This window comes from Phyllostomus discolor, chromosome 2, assembly GCF_004126475.2.
Source record: "Phyllostomus discolor isolate MPI-MPIP mPhyDis1 chromosome 2, mPhyDis1.pri.v3, whole genome shotgun sequence".
In the NCBI taxonomy this organism is placed as follows: Eukaryota; Metazoa; Chordata; class Mammalia; order Chiroptera; family Phyllostomidae; genus Phyllostomus; species Phyllostomus discolor.
Window position 1 is genome coordinate 120,944,311 of NC_040904.2, and position 20,274 is coordinate 120,964,584.

General features: G+C 42.6%; 1 protein-coding gene across 2 annotated transcripts in view; it reads left to right on the forward strand.

The window, feature by feature from the left end:
- Nucleotides 1-20,274, forward strand: part of LOC114512850 (centromere protein P) — a 284,496-nt gene that overhangs the window by 257,749 nt on the left and 6,473 nt on the right. For both annotated transcript variants that reach the window (XM_028531985.2, XM_036018434.1), the window contains exon 6: nucleotides 19,553-19,632. In XM_028531985.2, the coding sequence (XP_028387786.1) occupies nucleotides 19,553-19,632 (80 nt within the window). The remainder of the gene's footprint in view (nucleotides 1-19,552; nucleotides 19,633-20,274) is intronic.

A 20,274-nucleotide genomic window follows, 5' to 3' on the forward strand; every position in this document is an offset into this window, starting at 1 on the left:
ATTTTTACTCCATTTTATATTGCTGCCACCTTTGTCGAATATTAATTGACTGTAGAGACTTGGGTTTTTTCCTGGGCTCTCTGTTCTGTTCCATTCATCCATGCACCTGTATTTATGCCAGTACCAGGCTGTTTTGATTACAGTGGCCTTGTAATAGAGTGTGGTATCAGGTATTGTGATCCCTCCTACTTCACTCTTCTTTCTCAAAATTGCAGCAGCTATTTGGGGTAATTTATGGTTCTGTATAAATTTTTGAAGTGTTTGCTCTATATCTGTGAAATATGCCACTGGTACTTTAATAGGTATTGCACTGAATCTGTAAATTGCTTTGGGTAGTATGGACATTTTGATTATGTGAATTCTTCCATCCATGAACATGGTATATTTTCCATTTGTTTGTGTCTTCCTTAATACCTGTCTTCAGTGTTGTGTAGTTTTCTTCATATAGGTGTTTTACGTCCTTGGTTAGGTTTATTCCTAGGTATTTTACTTTTCTTTTTGTTATATCAAATGGGATTTTTTTTCTTGATTTCTGCTTCTGCTGTTTCATTGTTGATATACAAAAATGCCTTTGATTTCTGGATATTGACTTTGTGTCCTGCTGTTTTGCCAAATTCATGTATTAGGTCGAGCAGTTTTTTTGGCGGAGTCTATAGGATTTTTTATGTACACTATCATGTCATCTGCAAACAATGACAATTTTGTTTCCTCCTTTCTGATTTGTATGCCTTTGATTTCCTTTTCTTGACTGACTGCTGTGACTAAAACTTCCAATGCTATATTGAATAGAAGTGGTGAAAGTGGACAACCTTGTCTTGTTCCTGATCTTAGTGGGAAAGGTTTTAGTTTTTGCTCATTGAGTATGATGTTGGCTGTAGGTCTCTCATATATGACTTTTATTATGTTGAGGAATGCTCCCTCTATTCCCACTTTTCTGAGTGTTTTTATCATTAATGGGTGCTGTACCTTGTCAAATGCTTTTTCCACATCTATTGATATGATCATGTGATTTTTGTTTACCTGATGTATTACATTTACTGATTTGTGAATATTGAACCATCCTTGCATCCCTGGGATGAATCCCACTTGGTCATGGGGTGTGATCTTTTTAATGTATTGTTGGATGTGGTCTGCCAATATTTTGTTGAGGACTTTAGCTTCTATGTTCATCAGCGATATTGGCCTGAAGTTTTTTTTCTTTGTTGTGTCTTTATCTGGTTTTGGGATTAGGATGATGCTGGCTTCATAAAAAGAGTTTAGGAGTCTTCCATCATTCTGGGTTTTTTGGAATAGTCTGTGAATGATGGGGGTTAGCTCTTCTTTAAATGCTTTGTAGAAACCTCCTGTGAAACCATTTAGACCCAGGCTTTTGTGTGTCAGGAGTTTTTGGATTACTGCTTCAATTTCATCTGCTGTTATTGGTCTATTCAGGCTTTCTGCTTCTTCTTCATTGAATTTTGGTAGACTATATTTTTCTAGAAATTTGTCCATTTCACCTAGGTTTTCAAATTTCTTGGCATATAGTTCTTCAGAGTAATTTCTTAGAATCCTTTGTATTTCTGTGGTATCAGTTGCAATTGGTCCTCTTTCATTTTTGATTGTTTATTTGGGCACTCTTTCTCTCTCTCTCTCTTCCCCCTCTCTCTCTGTCTCTGTCTCTTTAATGACCTTGCTTAAAGGCTTGTCGATTTTATCTTTTCAAAGAACTAGCTCCTGGACTCATTGATCCTTAGAATTGTGCTTTTAGTCTCTATGTCATGTTATTCTGCTCTTATCTTGGTTATTCCCTTCCTTCTACTTGCTCTGGGCTGTCTTTGTTGTTGTTCCTCGAGTTCTTGCAGGTGTAGGGTTAGGTTGTCATTTGAAATGTTTCTATCTTTTTTAGGTAGGCCTGTATTGTTATGAACTTCCCTCTCAGGACTGCCTTCACTGTGTCCCATGGTTTTGGACTGTTTTGAGTTCATTTTCATTTGTTTCTAGAAACTTTTTCATTCTTGACCCATTCATTATTTAATAGCATGCTATTCAATCTCCATGATTTTGAGTGTTTTGGATTTTTTCCCTTGGGGTTGGTTTCTATTTTCAGTCCCTTGTGGTTGGAGAAAATGCTTGATCTGATTTCAATTTTTTTGAATTTGTTGAGGCTTGTTTTGTGTCCCAACATATGGTCTATCTTTGAAAATGCTCCATGTGCATTTGAAAAGAATGTGTGTTTAGCTTCTTTGGGATGAAGGGCTCTCTCTATAGATCAGTTAAGTCCATTTCATCTAGGGCATTGTTCAATGCCACAATATCTTCGTTGATATTTTGTTTGGAAGATCTGTCCATTTTTGACAGTGGGATATTAAAATCCCCTACTATAATTGTGTTGCTGCCAATATCTTTCTTGAAGTCCTTCACGATTTTCTTTATGTATTTGGGTACTCCTATGTTGGGTGCATATATATTTACAATATTTATGTCTTCTTGGTGGATTCTTCCCTTGAATATTATGTAGTGAGCTTCTGGGTCTCTGTTTATGACCCTGTTTTGGAAGTCTGTTTTGTCTGATATGAGTATTGCTATGCCAGCTTTTTTTTTCCCCGTTTGCTTGGAATATTTTATTCCAGCCCTTCACTTTCAGTCTGTGTAGGTCTTTTGTCCTGTAGTGGGTCTCTGGTAGGCAGCATACATGTGGGTCATGCTTTCTTATGCATTCAGCTATTCTGTGTCTTTTGATTGGAGCATTTAATCAATTTACATTCAAAGTTATTATTGATAGGTACTTATTCTTCGCCATTTTTGTACCTGTGTTCCTCTCTCTTTCTGTCTTTTCCTTCCTTTTCTTAAAGCAGTGCTTTTAGCATCTCTTGCAGAGCTGGTTTGGTGGAGGTGTATTCTTTCAGACCTCTTTTGTCTGGGAAGCTCCTTATTTGGCCTCCTATGTTGATTGAGAGCCTTGCTGGGAAAAGTAGCCTTGGTTGCAGGCCTCTGGTTCTCATTACTTGGAATATTTCTTGCCATTCTCTTCTGCCTTGGAGCATTTCCATTGAGAAGTCAGCTGTTAGCCTTATTGGGGCTCCCTTGTATGTTACTTCCTGTTTCTCCCTTGCTGCTTTTAAGATTCTGTCTTTGTCTTGGTATTTTGGCATTTTAATTATGGTATGTCTTGAAGTGGGCCTCTTTGGGTTCCTCTTGATTGGGACTCTCTGTGTTTTCTGGATTGGTGTGACTTTTTCTCTCATCAAATTAGGGAGGTTTTCCATCATTACTTTTTCGAATAGGTTTCCTATCCCTTGCTCTTCTTCTCCATCTGGTATCCTTATTATACAGGTATTGGCACGTTTCACATTGTCTTGCATTTCTCTTAATCCCTCTTCATTCTTTCTGAGCCTCTTTTTCTTTTCTTGCTCTTTCTGGGTATTTTTTTCTACTTGTCCTCTAGCTCGCTGATCTGATCTTCTGCTTCATCAATCCTGCTTTTCATTCCTTCTACTGTGTTCTTCAATTCAGAAATTGCATTCTTCATTTTCTCTTGGCCTTTGTTGATAGTTTCTATTTCCTTTTGCATGTTGATATAGTTCGTAGTGAGTTCATTGTAGTTTCCCTGTAGTTTTTGGTAGCTCATTGTGAGCTCATTGAGCTTCCTGATGACCATTGCTTTGAACTCAATATCTGATAGTTGAGTTGCCTCTATTTCATTTAACATTCTTTTTGAGGCTTCCTCCTTTCCTTTGGGGATTGTTTCTTTGTCTTCCCATCGTTTGTGAGACTCTTCTTGTTAGACTCAGCTTCTTAAATTGATCTCTTCTGGCTCCCTGGGTTTATGGTGTGAACTTCTGTGGTAGAATACCTGTGAGATTCAGTGGTGCAGTCTCCTTGATCTCCGAAGCTCACTAGTCTTGCGCTGTTGTTTAAGTTGGCTCTGTGTTTGTCTTTAGGTTTTGATTGTTGTTGGGTGTTTCTTTGGTTGGTCCTTCCCACGAGTTGGTTAACCGAGGGTCACTCTGTCTACCATCTCTTGTATTTTGTTGTTCTGGTGAGGGCAGGTTGTGTTGAAGCTGCTTCTTCCATGTGTACAAGGTTTTGAGGATTCTCTCCTGCTCTTGTTCAGTTGTTTGTACTGGGTAGTTTGTCCACTATTTTGTTGTATTTCCAGATAGGTCTTGAGTTGAGTCAGTGTGGCTTCCACTCCTTCCTTCACCTTCTTCTGTTGTTATCTCTTGGTGGTTCCTTTGTTGCTGGGTTTCCTCTTCCAGTGGGTATCCTGGTGTTCACCGCTTTCACCTACTCTTTTTTGGTATCAGTTGGAGGGGGAAGGCAAAATGGTTTAAGACAGCAAGAGTGTTCTATGATATTTACAGTAGCAGCAGGCAAAGAAGAGATAGGAAATCCTTCAGCTATGTATAGTGTTAGCCATGATCTTCCACCCAACTAGTCGATTTTTAGAAAGGATGGAAAAAAGATAAGACTCTTGCTCGGAAGGGAAGGATTGTGAGTTGGATCTAGAAAGCAGTGAGGTTATGGGAGGTCAGATTCTGAGGAAAGGATAGTAAATAGGTGTAGTGTGTAAGAGAATAGAGTTAACCACTACAGTAATAGAGTTCAGGAAACTGTGAAGTGGGCTAAGATCTGGGAGGGGTGTTGTGAAGTATTTATAATTCTATGGAACAGCTATTATTTACAATAACATTAGAGCAACAATCATATGACAGGATCTATGTGATCTGGATAACAAGAATAGGGAGTATAGGACCTTGAGTAGTGTGCTAATGGGACAGAAGTGAAATGAAGGACAGTAAATTAGCAATACACTATGAAAGCGATATCAGGGGAAACCTGTCAAATGATACAATTTAGCCAGCCAAGCAAAGCAGACCATACTGAAAGAAGAGGAATACAAAAATACTATTAAAATACAAGATATAAGAATAATGAAAAAATACTAATAATACAAATCTGCAATAACTTGCAGGTTCTCTGTAATAGCAAAGTGAAATTTTTCTCACTGTCTCCACTGTTGTGATGCCCCGTCTTTGGGTCCAACTCTGGTCTTTTCACAGTTCCACGTTTTTTATTTTTTGTCTCACTTGTAGGTGTTAAAAAAAAAGGCAGAAGAAGTAAGAAGAGATAAAATTGGAAAGAAAGGAAGAAGGAATAAAACAAGAAATAAGGAAAGAGAGGAAAAAGGAATTGAAAGATAAAACATTAATAAACATTAAAATACAAAAAAATATTTTAAAAAATGAAAATGGTGTAAGATAAAAATGCCTCTTGGTTTCAAAGTGGCCAAACCAGTTTTTCTGGTCTTGCTAGCTGTAGCAGGCTGAGGGGAGATTGGTATGGTTTTTATTCCCTCCTAATCTGTACTCAGTCAGCCTCCGGGAGCTAGCCTGGCACCTCTCCCCACTGCCTTCTGTGCAGGATCCAGGCCTTTCCCCTGGGGTTACCACTGTGGGCTGGGGTGTGGGCATGCATCTGCTGAGCCTTGCTGCCTTGGTCCAATGGGTGCACACTCTTCCCAGTGCTGTGGGGGTGCGCAGGGTCTTCTGCACGGCTTTCCGTGCAACCTTGGGATCACTTCCCTGCTGGGTGGTAGGGATGCTGGAGCGATTGCTGCAGGAGAATTCCTCAAACAGTGTCTGTCTTTTCTCTTTTTCTTTTTGAGAAATTCCTCCTATTCAAGTCTGCTGCTCGGTGCAGCGGCCTGGCCTCTTCCACAGCCCAATTCTCCAGCCAGACCAGTGACTATTGGGGCAGGGCCTGTCACTCAACTCTGCCAGAGTCCACAGACTCCAAGGGTGCTCGCAGCCCCTGTGTGTTTGCTACTTAGACCTTATTCCCCTCTCTGCGACTTCAGGGAACCACTTCTCTCCCGGTGCTGCTTAGACCTTGTTTGGCCAGGGAGGGAGCAGTTGCCCCGGCTCTCTCCCAAGGACTCTATGGCAGACCCGGTACGCACCAAACCTGGGGCTGCAGCGCCCTAGTCCCCACGCTGGTCCCTGGGACCTCATTGTCCTGAAGCACTCTCCTTATTGTCTGGTTTTTTAGTGTCCACTACAATTTTTGGTATCTTATTTTCATACATGCTGAGGTACTGTTGGCTGTTTGCTCTTTTACTCTGTAGATTGGCTAGGATTTTCTTCCATGTGTAGGGGAAAGTGGAATCTGCTCCATCCTACCCCAACACCATCTCCTCATCCCCAAACAAGCACTTATAAAATAAGTAACTGAGGGTTTTTGAGGAATTTTTTTTTTAGTTTAATATATTGAATATTCACTAAACTGTTCAGGGTCACAGAATCTGGAACAGCTGAAGTTTGCTACCCTGGCCCCAGTGCTTCCTCTTCCTAGTGGCACAGCACTTTCTGTTAGTTATAGCCCCTGAAGTCTTCACTTTAAAAATGCTAGTGAAATATATTTCCAATAAAGTGGGTCTCTGAGATCCTCTGGTTCTTCCCAAGTCTCATAAAACAAGAAAAGGGGGTGAAGGGAAGATGGAGTAAAGTGGTTGGTCTGTTCTGGAATGACTCGGGGGTGAAGAAGGCGCCAGAGCAGGCCACACACTGGGTTGGAGTAGTGGAAAATATTTGGACAGGCCCTTGGAGGTTCCTGGGACACAATACCAGAAAACGCCCACAAGTCATACCCAGAGGTTTGTGTGTGATCCACAGTCAGTACTGTAATGGCCTGCTGCCTTTCCTGGGTTTATGAGCCACCATGGGCTTGGAATACAGGTTTTCTGGTTGTTTGTTTTACTTAGCAACCTTTAGGACAAATTTGTTTTTTTTTATCTCCCTCTGTGTCAGAAATCCCTAACAGAGCTACTGAACATTTCCCAATCATTTCTTGCACAGTTCCGGTGGGACGGACCTCCAGGAGCCTGAATCTAAGGTTGGGGACACTTTGTTAACCCACCCATGAGTCTGGCTCTGCTCCCACCCTAGCAAGCTGCTGCTGTGTCTTATTTTTACCAACCAAAACTTCTCATGTGCAGACATGTGTGGAATTATGTCTGTTTGTGTCTCATCCCTAGGATCACATCCAGGAAAGTTGGGGTAGTGTGGTTTCCAAGAGGTAATTCCACAGCATAGCACTTCATCTTATTTCATGGGATGTTTACTTTAACCACATGGTGTAGGAAAACTGGTGAAAATAAAGTGCACACAGAGTCTTCTCATCCTCTGGGTAATCAAAACTTAAAAGTAGAGCTCCTGTTATCCATTCTTGTAGCTTGAGGGGTTTTGCTAAAATTTCACTTGGTTGGTGTGTCATGAGTAGACTTGGTTGAAATGAGAAGCTTCTACCACTTCTGGTTGATTCTTCAGCCAGTGGTTGTTACTCAGACAGTTGTGATGACGTGAAGGATTGCCTCTTCAGAATTGTCCTAGAATAGCCATCCCTTCCCTGCGGTAGCTGATCATAGACTGAGATCCTCCTTACAGCCGTAGCCCTTCCTCTGGCCAAGAGGATGCCCTGGCCAGCACTTACCCAGGAAACTTTTTCAGTGAGTGCCATGAGTGCCTGAGATGCTATTGTACCTTGTTGTATGTTGTACATGTTGTCTCTTCCCTCACAGAGGTGCCAGTGTGGGGGACTTCTGGGAGACTGTAAATTGGCCCATCCAGTAAATTCATTGAAGATGAAGGCTAGATGACTGTGGGTTATAGATTGAGGTATTGGGGTGGTCTCATGCCTGTTGTTGTTTTTTTAATATGTGTGCACAGGAGCATAAAGGAAGGGCCACAATGTGTGTGCTGGTATGTGTCACACCACCATCTTTCTGAGCTCTTTCCCCTGAGACAGCCTGAAAGCATTAAAGCTCCAGGATCCATGACACTTCACTCCAAGGAGAAATGCTGACTCCCATTGAATAAAGTAGTATCCTGAGTCAATGCTGATGCAAACTTAGCAGAAGAGGAGGCTCGTTCTTCTAATGGAAAGTCACTCACTGATTTGGAGGGAATGAGGGACGCTCACCCTTTGGTGGCCATTATGTTGTGAATGCACAGACAGCAAGGAGCCAAACAGTAGCCTGGTCTCAGGATGTCCCCATGGAAAATACCAATTACAGAGGGAAAGGGATGACTGTGGGGCTCTACCACAGCAGCATTTCTGTGTACTCCTGGCATAGCAGAAGTGGACTGAGGCCTGTGCACAACCTGAGAAGTCTGCACAGTTCATATTGCTGAGCCTGGAAGCCGGGCAGATGGGGGCAAGGGTCCTGCAGCAGGCACAGTGAGGAGCTGAGGATATCTGAAAGGGGCATTTTCTGCTTTGGATGGCAATGTTTTGATAAAAGCAGGAAGATGGCCCCATTTGGGAAAACACTCCCTGAGGGTGTGTCTGCAGCTGGCTCTAGAAACAAGTGACAGTGGGTGTCATGATTGCTGGTAAGCATGCAGGGAGGTGACAGAAGGTCCACCCAACAGAACAGCTGCCGCCCTGGAGCCCCCAGAACCATACATAGAAGCATGACTACTACATGGCATCTGCAACCATATGGTCTAAAATGGTGTAAAGAAACTGCACCCATGTCTGGCACAGAGGAGCCACTCAATATTTGTTGGTTTCATCTTCCAAAATGACAGCAGATCACTGTTCTGCCAAGTGTGGATATCGTAGGCATTTCTAAGCCTTCTGACATTGGGGTCAATTGGAACACTCATCTCAGAATTCTGGGGTGCTGGTGCAGCACAGGCAGGTGTCCAGCTTCTTCCCAACACCCAGGACATCATTTGCCTTCTGCCAGTGGACCCCCAGCCTCCCCACCACCCATCCCACATGGAGCTGCTGTGAGCCATCCCTGGGCTGTAAGTGGGCAGCCTCTCTCTTCTTCCTGCACGCAGCCCTTTGGAGTCTGTGTGCTGTGTCAAATGACAGAAATAACACTATTTAGTAATGAGTTCGATGTCCTTTTTATTTAAGGGGAACAGTCCATAGACTGAGGATATTCAGTGCCTTACAAGCAGGGATCACTCTACCTGAGGAGAGTGTTGGAGAACATTAACAAGGACCACAGGTGACAGAGCAGATTCTGTTTTCTCCAGTGCCATGACTTAGGTTTAGACTTGTGCCCTAAGCCAGGCCTCAGGGGCAACAGGGCTTCAGGGTCACCTCCATTTTGTGGAACTTGATCTACAGACTTTTTCTGCTCCGCTGATGCCACCCCGTCCATCCCTGTGCTGCAGTGATTGATGGTTGGCTTCCTGCATGCTCTTTCTTGGTCATTCTGGTCAGCACACATGGGTGCAACACCTAACACCCCTGCTGTCAACTCACACTGGCTCTCTGCCTCTCCTGGCAGCAATGTTCTTGGCCCTGGGTCTCATCTCCTCTTCTTGAGTTCTTCACCCACTAGAATCCAGGACAAGGCCCTGCACCCCATGACAGAGTTACAGGGTCACTGACTCCTTCCTCCCAGAGCCTTGCCTGTGATCTCTGCCACACCCTGGGCACTTCCTCCACAGACTGACCTGGCGCCAGGAGCCCCAACGTCTTCCTACCACACCACCTCTCCCCACCACTGTCTCCTATACCCTGAATCTTCCACATCCCCACATCCAGCAAGCCCTGTCTGTTCTTCCTCTGGGATACATACTGCTGTCATAACCAGACCACTATCTGTCAATCCTGGCCACAGACCCCCTTGCTTTGCCCACTTTATCTCCTCTACTCTCCATATGGCAGTCAGCATGATCCTTTCAGAATGCAAGTGAGACCACGTGTGGGTGCTAGCATATGAGCCTGCATGTCTTGGCCTTACTGCCTCCCCTCTTCATCTGTGAAATTTTCCATATTACCACTTGGGATTGCATTGTGCAGTCTCAACAAGCCAGCTTGTTCCTGCTGTGGGCTGGCTCTGTGCTGTTGGTTCTCGGCCAGGAATCCACCCACCCCCTTGTCTTCCCATCATTCACATCTGAACTTGAGTGTCACTTACCCAAGGAGGCCCCCTGACCACCCACTTCCCAGCACTCACCACTACATATCTATGTGTTCCTCACCACTAGATGCGCACTCCCACAACAATGCTCAGCACAACTTAGCCTGTGCAAAGACTGCTGGTCACCCGGGGGAGCCGGGCTGCTCTAGTCTGTGAGAAGGGAGGAGCATTCCTTGTAGGACCAAGCTATGAGTCAGGGGTATGGCCTCTCTTTAAAGTCAGGTTTATTGAGGTCTAATTTAAATATAATAAAATGTACCTTTTTAGCTGTAGTGTTTGCTGAGTTCTGACAGATAATATTTTCAGTCAGTCTTTTCCCTTAGTGACTCCTGGTCTGTTCTCTTCTTTTCTAGAATCTCACAACTGGAATCAGTGTGTGTGGTCTTTTATGTCTGGCTTCTTTCACTGGGCACATTGCTTCTGAGGTCTGTCCATATTGTTGTGTGGATAATGTTGCTGAACATTGTCCCATTGTGTGGATGGCACTCATTGTTTCCACACCCACTAGGGGATAAAGAATCACTCACTGTCTCTAGTTCCGGGTAATTAGTAATGAGCAGTTGCATGCAAATCTTTGTGTGGACATATGTTTTCATTTTTCTTGGGTAAATATTTACGAGTGGGACTGCTTGATCACATGGTGAGTGTACGTCTAACTTTATAAGAAGCTGCCAGATTTATGATTTATCTAACTCCCCCCAGCAATGTATAATTGGTACAGTTGCTCCATATCTTCACCAAAACGTGGTATTGTTAGTCTTTTTGATATTAGCCATTCTGGTAGGTTTGTGATGGTACCTCATTGTGGTTTTAATTTGTATTTCCCCAACAACTGGTGATATTCTTTTCCCTTCCACATCTCTTATTTGACCATTAAATCCTTTTTGTTTTAACCATTATTTAAACTTGGGTTGTTTGTCTTATTACTGAGTTAAAAAGTGTTCTTTAGGCCCTGGCTGGTGTAGCTCTGTGGATTGAGCGTGGGCTGTGAACCAAAGGGTCACCGGTTTGATTCCCAGTCAGGGCACATGCCTGGGTTGCAGGTCAGGTCCCAGTGGGGGCCACCTGAAGGCAACCACACACTGATGTTTCTCTCCCTCTCTTTCTCTCTCCCTTCCCCTCTCTCTAAAAAAAAAAAAAAAAGTGTTCTTTACATATTCTGGATACAAATTTTTATCAATATTTTCATTTAGTCTGAAGCTGGCAGTTTTCATTTTCTTAACAATGGCTTTTAAGAGCAGTGGTTTCTAATTATGATAAATTCAATTCATCAGTTACCCAGTTTATTTTTTTTAATGCATTCTGATTTTTTGTGTTGTACTTGAAAGACCTTTGGCTAACCCAGGATTATAAAGGTGTTTTTTCTGATGTTTTCTTTGAGATGTTTTATATTTTTATCTCTAATATTTATATTTATGATTCATCTTGAGTAAATTCTTATGTATGTTATGAGGTAAACATTGAGGTTCATTTTTCTACATACAAATATCCACTTGTCCCAGCACCATTTGTTGAGAAGTCTGGGATGAGTTTTTTCCCATTGTGTGTCCTCACTAATCTCACATTATCTCTGGACTAGGCTGTCTTCAAACTACAAAATGGTACTAAAATGTGACTGCACCCAAGACAAATGAGGGAGGGAACAATCTTTTCAACAACTGGTGCTTGAACAACTGGATAGTCATGGGCAAAAAGATGAAGTTGGACCCTTACCTCATACCATATACAAAAATTAACTCTAAATGGATTGAAGATCCAATTTTAAAAGCTAAAAATACAAACTCTTAGGAGAAAACATAGGTGTATATTTCTGTGATTTTGGAATAATTTTTTTTAGCTATGACCCCAAAAACACAAACAAGAACAAAAATTGATAAATTGATCTTCATCAAAATGAAAAACTTGAAACAAGTGACACCATTAAGGAAGTAAAAAGGCAATCCACAGAATGGAAGAACATTTTTAAAAACCATATATTTGGCCCTGGTTAGGTAGCTCACTTGGTTAGAGCATCATCCCAATGCACCAAGGTTGTGGGTTCAATCCCTAGTCAGGGGGATTGAAAGGAAGCAACCAATGAGTGCATCAATAAGTGGAACACCAAATGGATGCTTCTCTCTCTTTTTCTCAAATCAATAAATAATTTTTAAAATTATTTTGTTGTTGTTCAACTACAGTTGTCTGCATTTATCCTCCATCACTCCCCCCACCCAATAAAAAAATTTTTTTAAAGAAAGGAAACCATATGTCTGATGAGTGATGCATACCTGAAATACATAAAGAACCGTTACAACTCAGTAATAAACAGGAAAATAACCCAGTTACAAAATAGGCAAATAGACATTCCTTCAAATGAGCACAAATGGTTAATAAGTACATGTAAAGATGTTCAACACCATTGGCCTTTAGGGAAACGCAAACTAAAATCACAGTAAGGTACTATGTCACACCTACTAGGGTGGCTACAATATATATATTTTTTTAATTTTAAGAAAAATGTAAAAAATGCCTGATGGAATTCTAAAAATGGTACAGCCACTTTGGAAAAGAGTTTAACAGTTACTCTAGTGGTTACATGGAGTTCTATGACTAGCAATTTGACTCCTAGTTATATAACCAAGAGAAATAAAAACATGCCTGTGCAAAAACTTGTATACAAATGTTCATAGCCTTATTCCCAATAGCCAAAATGTAGAAATGACCCAAGTGTCCCTCAGCTTATGGATAAACATACAGTGAAACGTCAGAGAATGAAGTGCTGACACACCTGCTGCTACATGGATGAGCCTTGAAAACATGCTGAGGGAAAGAAGCCAGTCACAAAAGACCACATACTGTAAGACTGATTCCATTCATATGAAGTGTGTAAAATAGGGAGATCTATAGAGACAGAAGTAGATTACTGGTTGCTTATGGCTGGGTAGGGGTGAGGGGGTTAAAGGGCTATAGCTAAAAGGTACAGGAATTCTTTATGGGATGATGAAAATGTTCTGAATTTAGAAAGTGGTGTTGGTTATATAACCTTGTGAATATTCTAAAACCTACTTATATACTTCAAAGGAGTGACTTGTAATGTGAATTATATCCTTTTTTTTTTAAATCATTGAATCGGCCAACCATAGTCTTTGGAAAAAATATTAAAATCAAGAGAGCCCTGGCTTGTGTGGCTCAGAGGATTGAATGCTGACTTGCGAACCACAGACTTGTTGGTTCGATTCCCAGTCCAGGCACGTGCCTAGGTTGCAGGCCAGGTCCCCAGTAAGGGGCATGTGAGAAGCAACCACACATTGATGTTTCTCTCCATCTGTCCCCCCTTTATGCTCTGTCTAAAAATAAAATATATAAAATCTTTAAAAAAGTCAAGATGAATTAACACATCTGTGAACACTCAAAGGTATTAAAATCAGGATTCAAGGTTTCCCATTCATTTAACAGTGAAGAGGGTGGAGGTTGGTCTTGTCATTCCTCTTGGGATGTAATGACTGATAATGTACACAAGCCTGGTTTTCTCTAAAGCTCTGTTAAAAATTTTGTTCCCTTTGGACCAGCATACAGCAGACATCCTAACAGAAAGTGGATCTTAGGCTCAAAACTGGGACTGAATATTGGATTGCCATTATTCTCACAGTCACCATTTTTCTATGATAAACATCAGGGAAGTTTCTGGATGCAAACTCTAAACATATGGGCAGCAGCTGAATAAACACCCATTTTGAATCACTGCTTAGAACAAGCTTCCTGTGGAAGCCTGATGAGCCCACAATGTGTCAGTCCTTCTGACACGATGTGTCAAAGCACTCATATCAGGAAGCTTCTTCCTGGCCTTCCCAGTGACACTAGGGGCACAGACCTCTGGTCCACACCCCTTATGTACACACCTGGGCCTCAGCTTCATTGGTGGCAGAATGTGAAATATCTGAGGTGCTTTCCAGATCAGGCTGATCATTTTCCAGTTAAATTTTTTTTGTGCGTGCAGCTCTTTTTCATGGAAAGTATTCTAAAACATATTGACCAAATTTCTGCCTTATCAGTATATATCCACCTTAACCTTTTCTTGATGATGCAGTTGTTATGAATATCAAATACATTAATATGTAAAACTTTAAATTGCTGTTGAGATGTCTTTTTTTTTAATCCTCACCCAAGGATATATTTATTGATCTTAGAGAGGAAGGAAGAGAGAGGGAGAAACATCAATGTAAGAGAGAAACATTGATCAGTTGCCTCCCATACACACCCTGACTGAAGATCAAACCCACAACCTTTTGGTGTGCTGACAAAACCAACTGAGCCAACCAGCCAGTATGAGATGCAGTATGAGATGTGCTAATCTTCTTTTTTAAAGATTTTATTTATTTTTAGAGAGAGGGAAAGGGAGGGAGGGAAGGGAAGAAAAGGAGGGAAATGTCAGTGTGTGGTTGCCTCTTGAGCACCCCCTACTGTGGACCTGGCCTGCAACCCAGGCATGTGCCCTAAGTGGGAATTGAGCCTACAACCCTTTGGTTCACAGGCTGGCACTCAATCCACTGAGCCACACCAGCCAGGGCGAGATGTGCTAATCTTATATTCAGTAACCTGAAGCCCACTTTGCATTTTGAGTTGTATCATTTTTTACAACTTTCTGTCTTCCCCTGAAAGCCAGCCATGCATTTCTATTGATGAGACCCGCTCTTTGTGTTTGGGTGCTCTTCAGCCATTAGCTGCTTTCTTCCTTTCTGTGGTTGTGCCCTGAACATATTTGAGGTCACCAGGCAGGTGAATGGAGCTGGACAAACAGGGAAATATTCACTTGTGTGAAGAAAAACTGGCCACACAATCCTCACAAAGACTCTCCAGAAACTCATACTGAATGCTTGACTTTTCCTAATGTCAGCATTTCTACTTTTGGTGTTTAAAAAAAGAAAACTAAAGAGAGTACAATTTATTTCTTAGTGAAAGCTTCTAATCTAAACCCTCCTTTTGCTCATGATGGGGGTGGGGGTAAGGTCTAGAGAGGCTGTGAGGTCTGTTTGGAGGTCAGGCCTGCAGCCAGTCTGTGCTGCCCTAGGCCCTATGCTGGAGCCAGCTCAGGCCACATGCTGCAGTGGCTCAGCCTAGAGGTGACACAGCCACGTCCACACGTTCTCCTCCACATTCTTTATACAGTTGTTACTCATTTAGAAGAGCTTGAGGTTTAAAAACCAACCAGAACTTTCCATTTTAAACACTGAGGTATAAATTTCCCAATAAGAACTGTTTTGCTGTAATTAGAAATGGTCTGTAAGCTTAAACCAGGCCCACCCAGCATTTGGTCAGAATAGCTTGGTGTTTGAACGTGTTCTTGGCCCGTCAGCATCTTTCATACACAGGAATCTGGGAGCACTGGTCTCACACACTGGGAACAAGCCCACTGATACATGGACTAGTCCTTGAAAAGTTCTGACCCATCTCTGCCCCCACCAGACCTCAGTTGACAGAACTGATTTAGTCTACCAAATACCTGTAGCCTCAGGTAGGCCCATCCTCTGAAGCATACAGGTTCTCCACACCCACAGTTTAGCCCTGCTCCTCACCTCAAGGCTGGCTTCCAGACTGAGCATTTCTCAGATGAAGCTGCACGTCAGTGTCCTTCCTTGATGGTTGGAGTGGTCACAGTGGCTGGGTTTGGGTTTGGAACATAGCAGAACTTGCATCCGACTTTAGCATCAGCCCAGGTATCTGTTTCTGCATCAAAAATTGTGAGAACAGAGAAATGTGTCTTTCAAAAATTGATCCTAGGAACTCATAGTCTCACTGTGGAGCCTACTTTAACAGTCTCTCTTATATCACCCCCAACCCACAATCCATTCTCACAAGAGCAGACAAAAAGACATGTAACTCTGTCCATGGGGAACACTCTGTTCAGATCCCTGCAAAACTTTGTTGTGTCAATGCTTGCAAGTCAAGTCTAAATTAAGCTGTCAGGACCTGACTGGTATGGCCCAGTGAGTTGGGCATCCTCCCTCAAACCAAAATATCAACAGTTCGATTCCCAATCAGGGCACTGTGTCATGGGCCAGGTTCCCAGTTGGGTGGTGAGCAAGAGGCAACCAATCGATGTTTCTGTCACACATCAGAGTTTGTTGCCCTCTCTCTCCCTCCTCCCCCTCTCTCTAAAAATAAATAAAATCTTTTTTTAAATAGTAAAATAAAAAATCATGGAGTCAGCTCTGATATACAGGATGGGACAAAGTGGATTTACAGTTGTTTGTGTAGAAAACAATAGTACATGAATAAACTGTTTCTCATACAACTGTAAACCTACATTTTCCCTACCCTGGGTCTACTGTGAATAGTAGGAAGTAGATATTTTTCCAGAATTGTTGCATTACATGGGGGGAAAGCCAACTCTACCTTAGAGTTTGCAAGCCTAGAACTTTGTGAAATTCTATTTCATGTCCCTGTTTTAGAGAGTATACTTTTGACTCTTAAATGGGACCCAGTCTCATCATGAGGCCAACTTGTTACAGAGCCCACTCCCCAAAACCCCATTTCTCAGGATAGCCAGAACTGTGCATGAGGGGAGATGATCACGTTGATGATAGGCTCTGAGTAGCCCTGCACTATGTAGGAGAACCATTTGCCCACAGTTATCAACAGGCAGGCCAGGGTGTTTTGGTGGCAAGTGTGAGGACATACAGTATAGGAGCCACCCACTGTGACGGAGGCTAGCCCACAGATACTGGTTTGAAAGGCTTTTAAAATTGAATGCTAATGGTTGTCTTACAGTAAGGAAGCTGGCACACAACACCTCACCTCAGAATCACCTGGGTGAGTCAGCTAGACTCTCTGTCCTGAGGGACACTACACAGCATACCTGACTGGCCTCCTCAAGGACAGACAGGCTGCCTTAGACCTGAGGGAGGCAGGACAGCCAAATCCTGCAGGACCAAACTGGTAAAATCGGAATGAACTTGTTCCGTAACATGTTGAAATTGGGGAGTTGATAATGTGGCAGCTTGGGGACCTTGTGACAGTGGAAAGATCTAGAACAGCAGTGTCATTGAGCACTGAAGGTGGGAATGTGGGTGGCCATGGCCAGGGTACCATGATGCTGTGTGCTGACAAACATCAGGAACATAGACTTTAAGGGAATGTGAGAGACACTTCAAAAGCGTTTCTCACTTCTTTCCAGTCATCTGGATCAGTGTGCCTGTGCCCTGCAAATTGCTCTGTGAAAAAAAAGGGGGGGTGGCTTCTAGTCAAGATAGTGACAGTTTTTTTGCATCCTCCCACAACCATATCAAAAGTGCAACTGAGTTACAGAACAAATATTCAGAACTGCCTAAAATCTGGTTGAATGAAAGTCCTACAACTAGAGAATTAAAGAAACTGTATTGAGGCTGGTAGGAGGGGTGGAGATGTTGAGCAGGCTGGTCCCACACCCAGATGCGGTAGATAAAAATTGGGAGGGATATCTTGGCTTCAAAGGTTCCCCCTAAGAAGCAAGGGGTCCCAGCCCCATACCCAGCCTCCCAGCCCAAGGTTCCAGTGCCACAAAGACAAGTTCCCATAACTTCAGGTTGTAAAAACCAGTGGGGATTGAGGCTGAGGGAGACAGGCTTCTGGAGTTCCAGGTGTTCCTCTTAAAGGACCCATACACAGACTTACTGGGACTTACCCGCTCTGAGCTCCAACACTGGAGTAGTAGCTTGAAAGCCACAAGAGGCACACAGGGAGGGAATGAATGAATTATCTGGCTACAGGGTGAGAACTGGGGGCAGCTTTCTCCCAGACAGAAGTGCTGGCAGAGGCCATCAAAGAGGCCACTCTTTGATGAGTCCTCCACCTACAGAGCTGACCGGTGGGCACAATATCAGAGTCTCCATGAACCTGAGTCACACTGTTTAGCCCGTCCTGATGACTTACTGAGGCCTGACCCAACTTTCAGGCCTACCCAAGCTGCTTCCTTGGCTTTTCCATGCCAAAGAATGTTCTGACTCATGCTTCACACTTCCCTAAAATCTCTGAAACAAGCATCATCTGGCCTCAGCAAGCCTTGTATATCTCATTAAGTGGTCCAAGGTCTGGCACCAAAGCAGCCAGCCTTAGCCTCATCTGGGCACCTCCAAGCCTAGCACAAGAAGCCATCTGCCAGTTGCTTTGTAGCTTATGCTAGGTGGCCCTGGACACAGGCGGTGGCTGACCCTGGATGTGCCAAAAGCAGTCAAGCCTCAACTACAAGAGGAGAGTATACTCAGCCCACATGCAGTGCACACCTCGAGTACCCAGCTTGGGTGATAGGGGAGGCTGTGCCACTGGAGCCCACAGGACACCTACTACATTAGGCCATGCTACAACACCAGAGAGACATTGCAGCTCTACCTAATACATAGAAAAACACAGAGAGGCTATCAAAATGAGAAGACAACGAAATATGGCCCAAATGAAAACAGAACTCTAGAAAAATACTAAACAAAATGGAGATGAGCAATCTACTAGATGCAGCATTCAAAACACTGGTTATATGGATGATCAAGAAAGTGAATGAGGACCTCAACAACATAAAAAAGACCCAGTCAAAAATAAAGCTTAAACTAATTGGAATAAAGAACAATTTACAGGGAATCAATAGTAGAGTGAATGAAGCTGAGAATCAAATCAGTGATTTGGGATATAAGTAAGCAAAAAACACCCACTCAGAATAGCTAGAAGAAAAAAAGATTCCAAAAAAAAAATATCAGGACATTTGTCCCTTTGGGACTTCATGTGTACCAACATTTGCATCATGGGGGAGCCAGAAGTAGAAGAGAGAAAGAAATTGACAACCTATTTGAAAAAATAGTGACAGAAAGCTTCCCTACCTTGGTGAAGGAAATAGACATACAAGCCCAAGAAGGGCAGAGAGTCTTAAACAAGATGAACACAAAGAGGCCCATCAAGACACATCATAATCAAATGCCAGAGGTTAAAGACAAAGAATAAATCTTAAAGGCAACAAGAGGAAAAGCACTTAGTTACCTACAAGGGAGCTCCCATAAGACTCAGCTGATTTCTCCAAACTAATTTTGCAGGCTAGAAGGGACTGACAAGAAATATTCAAAATGATGAAAAATAAGGATCTGCCTAACTCAAGATTACCCAACAAAGCTATCATTTAGAATTGAAGGGCATATAAAGAGCTATTCATAGAAGGAAAAGCTAAAGGAGTTCATCACCACCAAACCAGTATATGAAATATTAAAGGGTCTTCTTTAAGAAGCTAAAAAATATGAACCATAAAATGGCAATAAATACGTATCAACAATTGAATCTGAAAAACAAAACAAACAGAGCAGAACAGAAAGAGACTTGTAGATACAGAAAACATTTTGACAGTTGCTAAGTGGGAGGGGAATTGGGAGTGACAAAGGTAAAGGGATTAAGAATTACAAACTGGCTATTACGGAAAGTCATGGGGATATAAAGTACAGCATAGGGACAGTCAACAATATTCTAATAACTGTGTATGGTGTCAGATGGGTATGAGATTTTTCTGTTGATCACTTAGTAAGTTATATAATGTCTAATCACTGGGGTGTACACCTGAAACTAGTATGATATTGTTGTCAACCCTAGTTGAAAAACAAAGAATGATTTAAAAGATAATAAGTTTTCTTCTCTCCACAGGAAAAGTACCCAGAGGCTGTGCACCTCCTGGAGGGGGCCTCCTCCAGCTACATGGGGATCCAGAGTACCAGCCAGCCAGGGTGAGTGCAAGTGCCCCATGGTATCCTGGACCTCCCTTGCTGGCCAAGTCCCTTCCCAGCAATAGGATGGTGATTTCTTTTTAAAACAAGGATTATAATTAGTAGAGGACAAATATAAACTCCATGACATGTTGAGAAATGTCTGTAGAACCATAACAGATATGCAAGTGAAAGTGAGACAATAGGAAGGGGTACTTGCTGGGTGAGGGAGGAGTGGAATGTAGGGACAGTAAATGTCTGCACAGCTGTGGGTGAGCAAAAGTCCAAAGGTGCTGGTCTCACTTCAGGGGCCCATAGGAGACCAAGGAGGGGAGGCCTGGAAGTGATGGAGCTGTTTTCAACTTATTTCAGAAAAGTTCAGGAAACAGCAAGTGCTGAGGGAGGGATGGGATCTATTCTCTACTGTCATGGACACCCGTGAATGTGTATGTAAATGTACTTTGATAAGTTGCACAGGAGTGCCTACAGATGTTTGGTTTGTTTTCAAGCCTTAAACTAGTGTCATAATTATGTAGGCTTCTGGGACTTGCCTTTTAGTAATAAAACATTTCCAAAACTCACCTCTGGTGGCACCTATAGCTGTAGACCATTCATTTTCAGTGCTAATACTCTACTAGGGGTATGTGTGTGTGTGTGTGTGTA